This window comes from Bombyx mandarina, chromosome 17 (genome assembly GCF_030267445.1).
Source record: "Bombyx mandarina strain Sakado chromosome 17, ASM3026744v2".
Classification (NCBI taxonomy): Eukaryota; Metazoa; Arthropoda; class Insecta; order Lepidoptera; family Bombycidae; genus Bombyx; species Bombyx mandarina.
The window spans coordinates 10,584,441-10,603,448 of record NC_143223.1 but is presented as its reverse complement, the minus strand read 5'-3'; the positions used below and the strand labels follow the sequence as shown (position 1 = coordinate 10,603,448).

The following is a 19,008-nucleotide window of genomic DNA, read 5'->3' as shown; positions in this document are numbered from 1 at the left end:
GTTGCGTATTTATTATTCGTTCCATCCCCTTGGAAAGCAAGGAAGTTATCGCGATAGGCCTATAGCGCGATGGGTCGGACCGGTCACCCTTCTTGCGGATAGGATGGAAATGGGCGGTCTTCCATGAAGACGGAAACTTGTTAATGCAATAAAAGAGGGGATACAAATGCGTTAGCGCAAGTGTCAGCTTAGGGGCGCTCGCTTTCAGAACCACTGCGGGGATGCAATCTGGCCCACTCGACTTATGGATGTCCAGAGCCCGGAGTTCCCGCCTGACTGCACACCATGTGAAGAAGATCTCCGGTAGAGAGCTATCACACCGAATATTTTTCGGTGATGTGGAACCACCGTCGTCCATAGTCGAGTTCGAGGCAAAGAGTATGGTGATTCCCTCTTTCAAAAAAGGTGACAATACCCGAAATCTGAACTCAGAACAACTCACTTCTGAGCGATGTATATAGGTTATTCTCGAGAGTTTATGAACCGTCTCAATGATACACAACGATACAAGTGTAATGATGATCGGCGAGTGTTCCATTAGTACAGTAAATGACGGTACCGCCATCGCGAGGGATGAGTCTGTCATTCCTAACCATGTTATAGTCCGCGATTATAGGGTAAGCGGACTTAAGGAGGGTCTCCTGCACTAATAAAATGTCAATTTGGTGGTCACGCAAAAAATCACGTTGATTTGCGAGACCGTACGCGTTAAAAAAACCTATTGTTACAGATAGGTCGTTCATTCTACTTATGTACGCCACTGATTACCGGCGGAGTGAGGGGAGGACGTACATACGTATTTAAAGACGCGCGATGTACGACCAGCCCATACCGTGGGCCCCGAAGGTCAAATATTTAGGCGTCACCTTCGACAGAAGGATGACATTCCGCCCTCACGCGGTACTAAGACGGTACGCGACCGTGCCGCCTTCATTCTAGGACGTCTCTACCCGGTGATATGCAGGCGAAGTAAAATGTCCCTTAGAAATAAGGTGACACTCTACAAAACTTGCATACGCCCCGTCATGACCTATGCAAGTGTAGTGTTCGCTCACGCGGCCCGCACTCACCTAAAATCATTTCAAATTATCCAATCCCGTTTTTGCAGGATAGCCGTCGGAGCCCCGTGGTTCGTCAGGAACGTCGACCTCCACCAGTCGTCGTGGCCTAAAGGATAAGACGTCCGGTGCATTCGTATCGAGCGATGCAACGGTGTTCGAATCCCGCAGGCGGGTACCAATTTTTCTAATGAAATACGTACTTAACAAATGCTCACGATTGACTTCCACGGTGAAGGAATAACATCGTGTAATAAAAATCAAACCCGCAAAATTATAATTTGCGTAATTACTGGTGGTAGGACCTCTTGTGAGTCCGCACGGGTAGGTACCACCACCCTGCCTATTTCTGCCGTGAAGCAGTAATGCGTTTCGGTTTGAAGGGTGGGGTAGCCGTTGTAACTATACTGAGACCTTAGAACTTTTATCTCAAGGTGGGTGGCGCATTTACGTCGTAGATGTCTATGGGCTCCAGTAACCACTTAACACCAGGTGGGCTGTGAGCTCGTCCACTCATCTAAGCAATAAAAAAAATAAAAAACCATTAAACCTGGACTTAGAGTCCACCAGTAAGTATATGCAGTCGGCGTCGATGCGCCACTTAGATAAAGCGGCACGACACGAGAACCCTGTCATCGTGGCCGCCGGTAACTACATTTCCGATCCTGCGGAAAGAATGGAAAGCAGTCGACGTCGCCCAAAACACGTCATCCCGGGTCCTCCCGATCCACTAACGGTGCGTCTATGTACTTCAAGCACCGGTCACCGTTCCCTTCCGGTCACCTTCGTCGCAAGCGACGGGTTCGACGAGTAAATTAACTCTCAGACACAGCCCACTGAGTTTCTCGCCGGATCTTCTTAGTGGGTCGCGTTTCCGATCCGGTGGTAGATTCTGCGAAGCACGGCTCTTGCCAGGGTTCGTGTTAGCAATGTCGTCAGGTTTGAGCCCCGTGAGCTCACCTACTAGTTAAGGTTACGCTGGAATAGCTTCTCAAGGCTACCAGCTTAGGTAGGAAAAAAAAAAAACTAAAGACGCGTATACGTCGTCGTATTCTAGCACAGCTGCGATGAAGTATTGTGCAGTGGAGGCACTGCAGATGACGTCGCTCAAACCGTTAACTCGCTCAAAGCCGATTGAAGTAACTCTGCACTTTGATTAATAACAACAAATAATTTGTCTTCTATAGAAACTTAACAAGTGTCAAAAACAGTAAATCGCTGTCTAAAGAACTGTTGATGTGACCACACAATCCCAATTATTGTTTTAGAATCATCGCATTATCCAAAATCTGTTACAAGTCTGTTTGTTGTGTCTAAATATTATAATAGTTAAACATTTTTCTCCGCGGCTGTACCGCCTGTAAGCTGTCTTATAAATATACAACTTAACAATAAAGCAATGAAGGTTTCATCATTTCCGTCTGAACTGTAGTCATGAAAACTATTCTTCATTTTTTATTTATTGTAATTTTATTTTGTTTCTGTGCGATGCATTTAGTGTCTGCGAAGAAAAATATTAGTACTAAAAATGAACTAGGGGAATCAAGTTTCAAGTATATTTTTAATTTGCTTCAAGACATTACTGTTGGTAAACGAATTGATACATTAAGTACTGGAGTGAAATTTACGGATATCATACAAGATTTAAAAAATGAAACATTGCAGAATATTTTATTATTAAACTCAGATTTGCAGAATGAAGATATTTATTTGAACGCTACTCAATTAATACGAAAAAATGGATATCAGGTAGAAGAATATGAGGTGGAGACTGAAGATGGATATTTATTATTACTGGTGAGAATACGTGGTTCCGGACCTACGGTCTTTTTAATGCATGGTATTCTGTTAAGTTCGGATGATTGGGTAACAGCCGGGACCGACATTGGTATTGGCTACTTGCTCGCAGCGGAGGGTTTCGACGTATGGATGGGTAACGCACGCGGCAATAAACATTCCAGAAAACATAGAACTTTATCACCAGACACCGCTGAGTTTTGGAATTTTAGTTACCACGAAATTGGGATCTATGATTTGCCAGCGATGATAGATTATACACTCGCTGTGACAAATGTTATCGAGCAACACTTCCGGCCTCACATAATTAATTATTTACGAACTTAGGAAATATATAGAACTTATTATTGTCTTATAATATAATTAGTAATTTCATAATCAAGTAAATAGTTCATTCATATTTCTTTATACTTATAATATTTTATTGGCGCCTTCCGCTTGACAGCTTCCGGCGCAATAAACCTTACGGCGCAATAAGGCTTAATGCTATTTATGTTACATAATTCGATATTATTAAATAATAATTGTACGTAAATAATCAGCAGAATAATTAAGATGAACAATGTTTAATATTACCTACTAAGTTTGTATTTAAATAGGTCAAGATGATTGTATAAATACCGGCGGTTAGCATATCTCTATTGCATTCGTATTCTACCCACCGTAACGTGTACTAAAGAGAATATAATATTTCGTGTGGATGTAAATTGTCTCAATTGTCGCCGCCACCCTGAGAATCCGTTTATACTTCAGAAGCGGGATTATGCCAGGCCCATACATTGACGGATTTGAGACCGCTGAGAAACACAGGCGATACAAAATGCGACGTGTCACCCAAACCGATGCGGAGGTTATTCCAACGTTCCGGCCGGATGAAAAATCTAGCAACGTCAAGGGATGGCTGCACAAGATCGACCAGTTGGAACACGTGTATGGATGGGACAACAAAGACCGCCAGTTCATCATGTAGATGTCTTTGTGGGTCGGCTAGAAAATGTGCGATACACCGCAACTATACTACACATCTGCGACTGGCTACCACATGGAGAAGAGAAGGTGCTGTTGCTCCAGTTGCAAGAGGGACCGACTTACAACCGAAGAAATGTTACGCCTGCCGAAGAGAAGGTCGCGCTGCGAGGTGTGCCATCGCCCGGGACACACGTCGGCCAGTTGATGGTATGCGGCCAGCTCTTCACACCCAAAAGTGAGTAATGTCTTATTTACAACATACAGCATATGCATAGATTTGCACAAAAAGATAGTGTTAATTAATGGCTCTAGTCTCATTGCATACACAGACACGGGCAGCAAATTAAATATTCTGTGTGGCATATGCTGATAAGTTAAAAAATTAAAGATTAAGTCTTCCGTGGTTACAATGAAAGGTTTTGGAGGCGCATACCCGTCGACCTCTTTAGGAACATGAATGTTCATATAAACAACATTATTGTGGCTTTGTGGAAATAACGAATTACGACATCGCTGATATAGATTTAATAATCTGAGAATCATGATAAATCAACCTAATATCAATATCACAAAATTCTGTTAAATTCGTGGGTAGTAGTGATACTTTTAATAGTACCCTTAGTGAGATAAAATTACATCACAGACTAGTCGAATGTATTTAGGACACAGCTGTATAATACCACAGTAAAGTGCTGCTTTGGTACAAGTTTATCTCAATATTAACACTAATGAAACATTTCTTGTGAATTCTATATATTTTGAGCTGGGCTGTATGTCCTATCTTGGGTGGACTTGTAAGGTCGAAGGATTGCTTTTTAAAAAATAATTAATATCTGAGACAAAATCATTGAATGGAAATATAATTGATTAATAAGCACGCGTGGAAATTATAACACAAAATCAAACTACTTCAGGATAGAGGCTGCATAAGTTATAAATAAAATCTGTGTGATGTACAACTGATAAAATCTGTGTGATGTACAACTGATAAAATCTGTGTGATGTACAACTGATAAAATCTGTGTGATGTACAACTGATAAAATCTGTGTGATGTACAACTGATAAAATCTGTGTGATGTACAACTGATAAAATCTGTGTGATGTACAACTGATAAAATCTGTGTGATGTACAACTGATAAAATCTGTGTGATGTACAACTGATAAAATCTGTGTGATGTACAACTGATGAAATCTGTGTGATGTACAACTGATGAAATCTGTGTGATCTGATGAAATCTGTGTGATCTACAACTGATGAAATCTGTGTGATCTACAACTGATGAAACCTGTGTGATCTACAACTGATGAAACCTGTGTGATCTACAACTGATGAAATCTGTGTGATCTACAACTGATGAAATCTGTGTGATCTACAACTGATGAAATCTGTGTGATCTACAACTGATGAAATCTGTGTGATCTACAACTGATGAAATCTGTGTGATCTACAACTGATGAAATCTGTGTGATCTACAACTGATGAAATCTGTGTGATCTACAACTGATGAAATCTGTGTGATCTACAACTGATGAAATCTGTGTGATCTACAACTGATGAAATCTGTGTGATCTACAACTGATGAAATCTGTGTGATCTACAACTGATGAAATCTGTGTGATCTACAACTGATGAAATCTGTGTGATCTACAACTGATGAAATCTGTGTGATCTACAACTGATGAAATCTGTGTGATCTACAACTGATGAAATCTGTGTGATCTACAACTGATGAAATCTGTGTGATCTACAACTGATGAAATCTGTGTGATCTACAACTGATGAAATCTGTGTGATCTACAACTGATGAAATCTGTGTGATCTACAACTGATGAAATCTGTGTGATCTACAACTGATGAAATCTGTGTGATCTACAACTGATGAAATCTGTGTGATCTACAACTGATGAAATCTGTGTGATCTACAACTGATGAAATCTGTGTGATCTACAACTGATGAAATCTGTGTGATGCACAACTGATGAAATCTGTGTGATGCACAACTGATGAAATCTGTGTGATGCACAACTGATGAAATCTGTGTGATGCACAACTGATGAAATCTGTGCACAACAAACGAAAGGTGTGTGATGTACAACAAACGAAAGGTGTGTGATGTACAACAAACGAAAGGTGTGTGATGCACAACAAACGAAAGGTGTGTGATGCACAACAAACGAAAGGTGTGTGATGTACAACAAACGAAAGGTGTGTGATGTACAACAAACGAAAGGTGTGTGATGTACAACAAACGAAAGGTGTGTGATGTACAACAAACGAAAGGTGTGTGATGTACAACAAACGAAAGGTGTGTGATGTACAACAAACGAAAGGTGTGTGATGCACAACAAACGAAAGGTGTGTGATGCACAACAAACGAAAGGTGTGTGATGCACAACAAACGAAAGGTGTGTGATGCACAACAAACGAAAGATGTGTGATGCACAACAAACAAAAGGTGTGTGATGCACAACAAACGAAAGGTGTGTGATGTACAACAAACGAAAGGTGTGTGATGTACAACAAACGAAAGGTGTGTGAATTAGATAATACAAGATATAATTACTGCTTAAACATGTAAATTTCAGGTGCCAAACACCAGCGACAAAGCAGGCGCCAATAGCAGCGCTGATCGCCGTGGGACACGGCATACACAGGATGGCCGAATGTTATCGAGCAACACTTCCGGCCTCACATAATTAATTATTTACGAACTTAGGAAATATATAGAACTTATTATTGTCTTATAATATAATTAGTAATTTCATAATCAAGTAAATAGTTCATTCATATTTCTTTATACTTATAATATTTTATTGGCGCCTTCCGCTTGACAGCTTCCGGCGCAATAAACCTTACGGCGCAATAAGGCTTAATGCTATTTATGTTACATAATTCGATATTATTAAATAATAATTGTACGTAAATAATCAGCAGAATAATTAAGATGAACAATGTTTAATATTACCTACTAAGTTTGTATTTAAATAGGTCAAGATGATTGTATAAATACCGGCGGTTAGCATATCTCTATTGCATTCGTATTCTACCCACCGTAACGTGTACTAAAGAGAATATAATATTTCGTGTGGATGTAAATTGTCTCAATTGTCGCCGCCACCCTGAGAATCCGTTTATACAAAGCAAGAAAAACTAATATACGTGGGCCATTCACAAGGAACGACTACTTTTTTCGTTATGGCTTCAGAGAGACAAGAGTACAATTCCAAAATTTCTGTTATGATAGCCTTAGCACCTATTGGAGCGCCCGCGCATGTTAAAAGTCTACTTCTCTTACTTATAAGAGTGATAACATTGGATTACCCGCAAATATTTTTTGGAGGAGCAAAATCGATTGGTATACAGGAAATATTTCCTAGCAATGTACTTACTCGTGCCTTCACAACGTTAGTTTGCAGTCAGTTAATTTTCCAAAAAACCATCTGTAGATCTATTATTGAGGCTCTTGTTGGGTATGACGAGTCGCAGGTATTTTATCCATCACTTTCTACTGTTTACGCTCATATACCTTCAGGATCTTCGACTAAGCAATTTGAACATTTTGGACAGGGTGTTTCAAGCCGCCACTTTGCAAAGTTTGACTACGGAAAAGTAGAAAATTTTAGGTTATACTCGAATAGTACTCCACCTGAATATCCTTTACAAAATATAACAACGCCGATTGCATTTTTTTATGGACTAAGCGACTTATTTGCAACCCCAGAAGACGTCCTACACTTACAACGTCAACTACCCAACATAATAGAAACCTATAAAGTACCTTTTAATAAATTTAGTCATGTAGACTTTGTATATGCAAAGGATCTCAAGAAGCTTGTTTTTGCCAGAATGCTGGAGGTAATAATCTTATATGTATAATGTTTATTTTTAGTATTATTAAATAATTTTTGTAATTTAAAGTCAACTTTAATTTATTGGGCAGGAGGAAAATAGTGGAATCTCATTTATGACGATGAAGTTAATTTTGCAGATTGCACCGTTACAAACCGTCCACAGCATAAGATAAAATAAGCGGATATTATAGCATCGTGGAGAACAGCCAGTCCGAATATTTTATGAGTTAAGTTAGTATCTCGGTCATGCTTGGCCATCATACGTAATATTTTATTTTAAGTAATAAAATTGTGGTATTTAACACAAAAAAAGAAAATTGCATATTTTTATTTAGTTGGATGAGTAGACAGAGTCACTTGCTTTTATTATTACCGGTAACTAGTTGAGATCAGGAGTAGTGGATATATTGTTTTTGATCCAATTAAAGTTTTATATGTTGTTTGTTTCTTTCCTAATTCCTATACTTTTTACATTTATGATACTATATATACCTGATTCTTATGTTGAACGATGGTAGTACATCATGTTTTGTGTCTGTAGGAGTTGTATCAACTTGTATCACCGTTCTATATATTTATCTGGAGGAAAAAGTTCATATATTTCAGTTATAAGCGTAAAGCGTCGGATCAAATGAGCTCTGAGTGCGTCTACCAATATTTTTTTTAATGAATAATAATGTGAACGAATTCTCAGCCTCCTTGGTTTTAAGTAGATATCCACATCGACATGAGGTCTTCAGACTGGAGGTGTCGAAGAGTCTTCAGACTTCAGGTGAGGAGCCTCAGACATGAGGACAAAACTTCAGCTGAATTGTATATTCTATAATAATATATATAGTCTATAGTCTATTTCACCTTTCAAGCCGGAATGCATTCTTGCTTCGTGATAGAAATACGCAGATGGTGGTATCTATTTGTACGGGTTCGTAATACTCCCTACTTCCATTAAATGCCAGTTGGCTTTTTTCTGGTTTGATACTCAGCGAACGCAGCTGCTCGATCTCCGGTGATTCTCTAGTCGCCTTTAACTACCCCCACGGGAGGAGATTGAGTGATGTCATTCCAGAACATCACACAGCCGATAAAATTTATGGTATTAACAATCTTAATAAATATAAAAAAAAACTCAATAAAAATGCAGTCAATCTTAAGCAGTTTGTTACTACTCAGTATCTACAAATAACATGTCTTTATAAATGTGAGCGCTGAGGCTCGTTGGTTCTGAATGTACCTAGTTTAACAAAAAGACGCTATCCGTGCTTCTGTGAACTGTTAGTCGAGACTGACCTAGTTCCGGGATGAGTTAGTGCTGCCGGCTTCCATCGACAATCAACCGTTTGAAATACTTTTGCCTTGCTAGTTAGTTAATTTGCTACGAAAAAGTTAAAAGTTTGATTTTGCCTATAAAAGTTGATGTTATTTCCAACACCGTTTGTCTTAAAGAGCCGCTATGACTGCCAGGAGTATACACAGTTTTAATTTAAAAAATTTATGTAGCTGCTATAGTTGAAGATGCTATAATACAACTAGTCGAATTTGGTTATGCGGTAAAATTCTCAGTTTCGTAGCTCCCCAGAAACATCAACTACAACATTTGCGGTAGGCAGCGGCTTGGCTCTGCCCTTGGCATTGCTGGAGTCCATGGGCGACGGTAACTACTCACCATCAGGTGGGCCGTATGCTCGTCTGCCTACAAAGGCAACAAAAAAAAAAAAAAACATCGAATAGAGGAATTCTTCCGAACACCGGAAGATACTGTGCCAAAAATCATCTCCTGAAATTCATTATGCCTCAGTGCAACGTTTCTAGATTGTGAAAATTACTTAGCTCTGGTGGTGCATCAATTATTGGTAAAAAAGAAATGACAGATGACTCTCATTCATAATCAACATTTCGTTAGAGTACTTCCATTTCAGATACCTAAAGTATTTTGAGGTTCTTGATAATTTTTGAGCAGTGATAATACCATAATAGTTTGACATAAAAATAACATAATTGGCTAAGTAACTCAATGGAATGCGAACTCAATGATTGACGATGTTTTTCTGCTGATTTCATATTATGAACGAGATTTTCCACCAACGCCGTACGTCAATTTTTAAAACACTTTTATCGTATCGAAGATCACTTTATTTCGTTCTAAAACATTAAGATCGCATTAGCTTATATCTTGTTGGTCTGTAAAGTACATATACTCTGCTTTAACCATGTTTTATATAATACATTTATACATAATATATTTATAATACATTTATAACCTAAACAATTCTAAACCTATTTTCCATTATTCACTACGATCGTTATAAATATTAAATACATTTATAATTAGGTACGTCTGTGTAATTTATAGAATTTCCTGTATCATACATAAAGGTACCGAATACTTAACAAATACAATAGTACTTAAATAACAGATACGTAGAGTACAGTAAAATAATAATAACAATAATCATTAAATAATTTTTAACATCATTTTAGTCTTGAACATATTTACAAATAGACTTAAAATTTATGAAAATGGTCGACAAACCTATAATAAATTTTACAAATTTCGGAGCTTTTAAAAAGTATGTTAAACAGTAAATAGTACAGTTGAATATTAAGTTATGATAACGTACAAATACTTTAAAAGCAATAGCACTAAATAGAGCTTTTGTATAAGCACTTGCTTAACATACTCGCGCACCCGTTTCCAGGTACTAATTTCATGGATTAGTGACATTTTCCAAGAAATATTAAAATTATCATATCATAAATTTAATTTTGAAACCAATATTTTTCTATATATCTAAAATGTTTATTTGTAAATTTTATATTATTGAAATAGGTAGATAATAATCTACTTGGTTTAATATTTGTAAATAAATGAAGAACGAAAACTTAAACCTTAACTTTATTTAATGCGTATATAATGTATGTTGAATCCTTTTATTAATGAAAATACCATTTACATTGTACTATTTTAATAAGAACAGTCTATTAATTTGAGAAATATATTTTAATGACTATACAAAAGAGAAACACTTAAAACAGGAGATTTCACGTAGGTATATAGGCATATACCTACTTTTTTGTAAATTCTGGAACCAAATTATCTATCACAGCTAAATGGAAATTCAATTCCTTTGCATTAAGTACCGCGTAATTACTCCTTTGACAAGATACTTAGAAATTCATTTCATATATGTACATAGGTCGATGGAAGTGAGAATATAAGTATCCAATCCTGGGTTAATAATGTATTTACAACAAAAACGATTCACTATTTAATCAAAATTAAATATCAAAAAGAGTAACGCTGTGCAAATAAATAAAAAATAATTACGATAAATATATCACGCATTTATGTATATTTCCTCCTTTGTTTTGACGGGATAATCTTTGGGCGGTAGCTTGTAGCTGTTTCTGATGTATGAGAAGCGATGGAAATTGTAGAAGTATTCGTTGCCGTCGGGTGAGTACTGTGGGTAAAGCGTGTACGAAGGTACGTTGACCTCGGAAAGGGAATCCGCGAGCGCATATTTCGCGAACTCCTCCTTGTATCGTCATGACTGCTCCCTGTAGGATTGTCGCTTGATGCATTTTTCCCTCAAAATGTAGCACAGTGCGATTGCTATCAGTACCGCAATCGCTATCGCCATGCTTATACTAATCCAGATGATCTCCTCGTTAATTCCACTTGTTGATTTCCCTGTGGATTATTTTCGTGATTATTCTCATAAAGTTAATAGTTTGGTTAAATTAATGATTTTATGTACTACATTTTATGAAATAACAGAAATTAATGGTCAAACTTTTGTGTAATTTATCCCGACTGAAATAAGAGTTTTTATACCAAACTAGGTGATCCGGCTGACTTCGTAGTGCCGCAATCGATAAATAAAAGACCTAAAATTTTGTATAAAATAAACTTAAAACAAACAAAAGGAATCCGTCCGACGGGGGACAGACACATCAAAGGAAAAATAAAATTGTTATTTTTATTTAATTCCGATCATTTTCATATTTATCTACCTTTTAAACCTTCACTGGACTTCCACAAATAATTCAAGACCAAAATTATCCAAATCGGTCCAGCCGTTCTCGAGTTTTAGCGAGACGAACGAACAGCAATTCTTTTTATATATAGAGATTTTTGAGTAAAAATAAATAGCTAAAGACAAAACGGGTAAGTAGAGTTCTGCGTATGACAACCAGCTCCCTTTTTTATTTAGTCCTACTACTACTCACGAGCTCTAGTGTGTAAGCATTATTTTTTAAATAATAATTTTTTTTTCGAAATATCAACAACTCTAAATCGAAAATGAACTTAATACATAAAAAGAAAAAAATCTCTTTTTTTAAATGGGTAAACACTATGTGTATTTATTCATATTCATACACATTGTATCGTGAGTTAATAAATAGTGAAGCTTCGCTAAGCAATTCCAGCGGCCAATATATTCTAACGGTCAGGTTACCTATACATTAACAGCCTGTCTTGTTAGCCTTGTGTATACAGTGACGACGTCACGTATTGTCAGTCTGTTTATAAGCGTTAATGGAAAATAAATCCCACCCACGGGTAAGACGGAAAGGATCTTTTTTATACACATAAAACGTTCTTCAAATACATTGAATTTGAAGGTATCTATGTGTGAACAGGATTCGTTGAAAATTCTCTGAAAGGATGTAAAGTCCCACTCTAATCAGACATTTTTAATGGCACTCAAAAAATAATGCATAATATGTTACGTTAGAGCAGGTCTTGGTGTAATAAATAAATAAATATTTAATAACAACCACGCCACGTTAACTGGTCCCGTGCTAAGTTCTGAAAAAACTTGTGTTACAGGTACCAGGATAACGGAAATAAATGTAATATTTTTATTATACACATACATATATATGATATACATCCATAACCTTTTGGAAAAAACATTTTATATTTATCATACAAATATCTTCCCTTAGCGGGATTCGAACCCGCGACCCCCTTGTGTAGTGACCATGTTAAACGGCGGTGTGGTTATTACGTGGCTCGGGTATAGAGATCAATATATCAGTGGAATATTACGAATCTTGTACTTGTAGGAACAGGTGCTCTCGAATTGATTTCATGTTCGATTTCACAATACCAGGATGCGCGATGAAACACAACAGGCAAATTCCAATATTGATGTCGCAAATTCTAGGAAGACGACAGACAATACAGAGCATTGCTCATACCAACGCGAACCAACGAAAATTTATTGATTATGTACTGTAGCGTGTTTTGATAATGGAACCTCTGTGTTAAAAAGGAAAGTCAATTGTGAACTTCTTTTTTGACGCTGTCGATTAGAGCATTTTAATGTTTTTGTTCTTGATTATTTTTCATTTTGTAGAAAATTAAGAATTTAATCATTTTATAAATAAAGAAAGATAACGCTAACTTGTTTTTTGTACACAGCCTGTGCATAATTAAGCATTGTTAAAGTAGTAATAATAATAATAATAATAAGCCCCCTAAAATCCTACCTTACGCCCTAGTCGACCATCTGACTTTCGCGGGGGGCGGGCAACGTGTAATAATGAAACCTACACGGCTAACAAGGCAAAGGTAACCCATCAATATGGAGACTCGACATAATAAATTACGTATAGGACCGCTGCCCGAGGGCGATCGTCGGGGCACGTCTGTAGCTGGCCACGGGCGTGACAGCATGCTAGCCAGTGGCTCCCGGACCACCGGCTGTACGGGAGTCGGGGACGCGGGGGGTAGGGGAAAGTCCTCAAGAGCTACAGCCGAGGCGATAAGGAGGAGTAGATCAGCAACGCCAGCTGAGGATGTTTCGCAGGAGACATACGTCACCCAACCTGCGACCACCAAAGCTGGTAAGCCAAGAGTGCGTATGAAAGGGACTGAAGATATTAACCTATTTATCATGCGCACATATTTCTACATTACCAAACTAGAAACGGACAAGACAATGTACTGCAAAAGACTTCATGAACGATTCCGACATCGGTACCCTAGTTTAGACGTATCGTCACAAAGAATAGCAGACCAAAGAAGAGTTATACTAAGAAATAAACTCCTATCAGAACAAACTATTGACAACATTAAAAAATCAGTCGCAGAGCAACTTAGACAAGAAGAACAGGACCATTTCAATACATCTAGACATAATGTATCCACCACACAACAACCAACTATGCCAGTCATCTTTGAATAAGATCCCGCAAACTCCGACTATTATTTAACATCAATCGATATGGTCACAAATCAACAACCTTCAACTACAATAAGACATCAATCATGTGAAGCTTCGACACAAACAAATACGCTCCCAGAGTGGACTACACTTTTACAATCTGCAGAACAAGATAAATCTCTCGAAACAGCTATCACTGACGAACTAGCACAAAAACTTAACACGCAGCTTGAAACAGCACTAATTCAATATTCAGGTACAGACCCTACATCTCGTCCCAAACTACCTCGATTAAAAGAGAATAAAACTTTATACGACTTAGTTGCAGTTTTTAACAAAGAAATTCTCGGTAAACACTTCACGATTGAATCTGACATCTGTGACATACAGTCACTGGTCTACTGCAGTGCTTTGGTTATTTCTGAGCATTTAGGATATAAAATCAGAAATAATCTACTATCACCCGAAAACCGTACACGTAAATCGCGAAAACCCTGTTGGCAATTTAGAATCGAAAATGATATTAAGAGACTGCGAGCTGAAATAGGTAGATTAACACAATACATTAACAACCATAATAACAGGTCTGATCGATTAATTAAAGCAGTTGAACAAATTTTTAGGAACACAAGAATTCATTCATCATATGAGAATAATAATACCAGGCCAGAAGAATTTTTGGACACATTAAAACAGAAACTAGCACTTAAATCACAGAGACTAAGTAGATATTTAAAGGCGTTACAGCGGAAAGAAGACAACAAATTGTTTATCAATAATGAGAAAGGGTTTTATAGATCACTTAGAAATGAGAGTGTAACTAATAATCAAATGCCCCAACCAGAAGAACTCAAAAACTACTGGTCTGATATCTGGAAAAATCAAGGAAACCATAATGAACAAGCTGAATGGATTAGTAAGGAAGTAAATAAATGGGAAAACATTGAACCGATGGAATTTGTTGAGCTTACAGTAGATGACATACAGGATGTAACACGAAAAATGAAGAACTGGAAAGCAGCAGGAGTAGATAGCGTACATAACTTTTGGTATAAAATTTTTTTTATCCTACACGACATAATAGCAAAGACTATCACATACCTAATTAAAGGACAACAGGAACTCCCTAAATTCATAACAGCAGGAATAACTTATATGCTCCCTAAGAGCGACGATACAGCTAATCCATCACAATATCGGCCTATCACTTGTTTACCGACTATATATAAACTCATTACATCATGTATAGCCAATAGAATCAATAGCCATTTAGAGTACCACAACATTCTATCAGAAGAGCAGAAAGGATGCAGGAAAAATCATCAAGGATGCAAAGAACAACTTGTAATAGACACAACAGTTCTTAAGCATGCCAGTAACAAAAAACGAAATATACATGTAGCCTATATAGATTATAAAAAAGCCTTTGACAGTGTGCCTCACTCTTGGTTGTTACAAGTCCTAAAGATCTACAAAATTAATCCGCTTATTGTTGACTTCTTGAGGAGCGCCATGCTTGACTGGAGAACTACTCTTCACGTTTCCAATCTGACCAATTCGGTAAGCACAGATGAGATTCCTATTAGGAATGGCATCTTTCAGGGAGACAGCCTTAGCCCGTTATGGTTCTGTTTAGCCCTCAATCCATTGTCTAATACTCTCAATAACACTGATAACGGATACAAATTAACCTCCAATACAGCAATCACCCACTTAATGTATATGGATGATATCAAATTGTTTGCCAAATCGAAAAAAGACCTCAAAAACCTATTAAATTTAACATCGCAATTCAGTGAACACATTAAAATGACATTCGGATTGGATAAATGCAAAATCATTCATATTACAAAGGGTAAAATTCAACCTTCAACTAGTAAATCAATAAATATTAACAATTTTGCAGTAATGGATCCTAATGAAACATATAAATATCTTGGCTTTCAACAATCAAACAACATTAATCATATAAAAATTAAACAAAATTTAACCACCGAATACTCACACAGATTAAATAAATTATGTAAAACACAATTACATTCCAAGAATCTAATTAAAGCTATAAACACATACGCTATACCGGTTCTGACGTATTCCTTTGGCATTATTAAATGGACAGAAACCGACATAAATCGTTTAGAAATAAAAACCAGAACTACTTTAACAAAACATAATTACCTACACCCAAAATCAGCAATAGAGCGAATGACAGTAAAAAGAGAGAAAGGTGGAAGAGGACTGATAGATTTAAAAATACTATGGCAAAATCAGTTAAAAAATCTGCGCGAGTTCTTTAATAAAAAATCTGATACTAGTACTATACACAAAGCTATTGAAGAATTAGACGATAAATATACACCCTAAATCTGAAACAAAAATACATAAAATATAAATCAGCAAAAGATCTTGAAACAGAAAAAATAGATAGATGGCGTAAGAAGGAACTTCACGGCAGGCACATACATGATCTAGAACAAAATCACATTGATATAGAAGCTTCAAACAAATGGCTTAAATTAGGATATTTATTCCCAGAAACTGAGGGTGTTATGGTCGCGATCCAGGATCAAGTAATAAATACAAAAAATTATAGAAAATTTATAATCAAAGACCCTAATTTAAAAAATGATAAATGCAGAAAATGTAATCGTCATTCCGAAACCATCCAACATATAACAAGTGCTTGTCCGACACTCACACAAACCGATTACACACATAGGCACAATCAGGTAGCTCACATAGTTCACCAAAGGTTAGCTCTGAAATATAAATTATTAGAAAGCACACTGAAACCATATTACCAATACGCCCCAAAACCTGTGCTGGAGGGCGCCACGCACAAGATGTACTTCGACAGAGCCATACTAACTGACAAAACTATACACAATAATAGGCCAGATATAACTCTAATTGATAAAATAAATAAAGTAGTGCATTTAATAGACATAGCAGTTCCTAACACCAATAATATACAAAAATCAATAGCTGAAAAAGTAAATAAATATACAGAATTAAAGGAAGAAATTTTAAGAATCTGGAAAATGAACAAAGTCTACATTGTCCCACTGGTGCTATCCAGTACAGGCGTTATACCTAAACACCTACTCCAATCTTTAAAAATATTAGACATAGCAGAAAACGCGTACATGACCATGCAAAAAGCCGCAATATTAAACACATGCCGTATAGTCCGTCAATTCATGCAGGAAGACTTAAATATTCTCCAAGTAGAAAATGAAGCTCACTTGGCATAGGCCCGTGATCTTCATTATACCGAAATATCTTAAGTATTTCGAGAAACACAATATAAGAATATAATAATAATAGTACATTTGAATTTACGTTCGTCTAGTGCGTCGTACATACATTCTTATTCATGTGAATATTCATGGTGTATTTTATATTCACACAATGCTATAAAATATTTAGATATTAAAACGAAATGGGGTGATAAACAGAAACGAACTGGTTCCGATAGCATTACAAAAAGTAGATATGTAACTTAAAATAACTCTCCGTCTGTTTGGTATTAGTAAAATGTTTGTATACCGGAAGGAAGCCTATGTAGGGATTACATTATACCCATTTATGAATAGGAACAATGAACCTATTTACAATAAAAAGTGTTCCTTCACGCGGAATTACTCTGGTTCACTAATAAAATGTCCATTAAATTACGGAATATTTTATGTAGAGGAATCAATTATGAGCTTCAACGCGCTTTTATTCTATTAATAAATAAACTATGTTAACTAAAAATAAGTAAGGTTTTACTGCAGTGTTACCATAAAGTATTGATTTCCTCACAACGATAGTTATGGCAAGATTAAGTAAAATAATAATTTACGTAAATTTTCTGTTCGAAACAAGCCAAGAGCTCGATCCATTAAGTCAAAAAAGTGCATTATTGTGTATTAAAAAAATTACAAGTTAATTCTTTGTTTAAAAAGGTTTGCTTATATTATGCATTTTCCATTTTTTTTAACAAGAAGTTTACAAATTTTGAAATAAATTTTCATTGAAAAAAATCGATGACTGCGTTCTGTTATTAAATAATAGATTATTAGATACGCTTTGAGATAAAAGGATTGATTACTCACCTCCCATCTTGTTTGAATAGCCTCCCATCTTGCCAGCCACGCGAGCGTTCGCGCTGCCCGAAATCACGAGCACCATCGCCCCCGGTAGCACCCATAGCCGCCCTGTTCATTCAAAATATTCAATTTCACGAAACTCTATTAATACAGCCACGACTACCATTAAATACGACTATTATTAACCCTTTTAACTGTCCTTTCAAAATATTTCATTATTATTAAAAAAAAATATTGCTTAGATTGGTGGACGAGCTCAAAGCCCACCTGGTGTTACGTGGTTAATGGAGCACATAGACATTTACAACGTAAATGCGCCACCCACCTTGAGATATAAGTTCTAAGGTCTCAAGTATAGTTACAACGGCTACCCCACCCTTCAAACCGAAACGCATTACTGCTTCACGGCAGAAATGGGCAGGGTGGCGGTACATAGCCGCGCGGATTCACAAATTTCACGAAACTCTATTAATACGGCCACGACTACCATTAAATAAAATTATCATTAAACCTATTAAAAACAATTTTCTATTCGCCCACCATTAATTTTAACCTTGATGCTGTTATATAAACACGTTTCTTGAAGTGCCACCAATAACTAAAAAGCAGCGAAGAATTATATTTAAGTAGAGTTAGGGAAAATAAGATACCATCTATACACCATCATACACAGTTTTTGAGGGCAATGGGTCCTTTATAAGTTTCGTGTCAAAACTTTAAATTATAAATGACAGTTTAAAAACAGTTCAGTTTTATATTATTATTGTTTTATTTTGTATTATTTTGAAGAACTTACCGTTACAGTTAGTCGCAACATTACAGAATAAAACAAATATTAGCCTATGAGAAATTCAATAGATTACACAATAGAATTCGGGCCAATAACTGATGGTAAGTAGATGCAGATGAATATAAACTATGTTTATGTTGAAACTATAACGAGTTAATGTACAAAATTGGAATACATTTTTGATACTGAATAAAGACATACATCGATATATTATTTATTATCATTTTAACTTATAACTATACTTTTGTCGTTGATGAGGCACATATACAT

At 36.5% G+C, this 19,008-nt stretch overlaps 2 protein-coding genes across 3 annotated transcripts in view; one reads left to right on the top strand and one right to left on the bottom strand.

Moving 5' to 3' along the window:
- Positions 1–1,646: 1,646 nt before the first annotated feature.
- On the top strand, positions 1,647–7,821 carry LOC114240730 (lipase 3). Its single transcript, XM_089734344.1, has 2 exons — positions 1,647–3,131; positions 6,969–7,821. The coding sequence occupies exons 1-2, from the start codon at positions 2,493–2,495 to the stop codon at positions 7,701–7,703; spliced, it is 1,374 nt and encodes a 457-aa protein (XP_089590470.1). The 5' UTR covers positions 1,647–2,492; the 3' UTR covers positions 7,704–7,821.
- Positions 7,822–9,767: 1,946 nt separating this feature from the next.
- Positions 9,768–19,008, bottom strand: part of LOC114240699 (uncharacterized) — a 40,067-nt gene continuing 30,826 nt past the window's right edge. Inside the window, exons 4-5 of one of the 2 annotated variants that reach the window (XM_089734189.1) lie at positions 17,955–18,056; positions 9,768–11,369 (exon numbers count right to left, since the gene is read on the bottom strand). In XM_089734189.1, coding sequence (XP_089590315.1) covers positions 11,224–11,369; positions 17,955–18,056 — 248 coding nt within the window. In that variant the 3' untranslated portion in view covers positions 9,768–11,223. The remainder of the gene's footprint in view (positions 11,370–17,954; positions 18,057–19,008) is intronic. The other variant, XM_028171349.2, reaches the window with a different exon arrangement.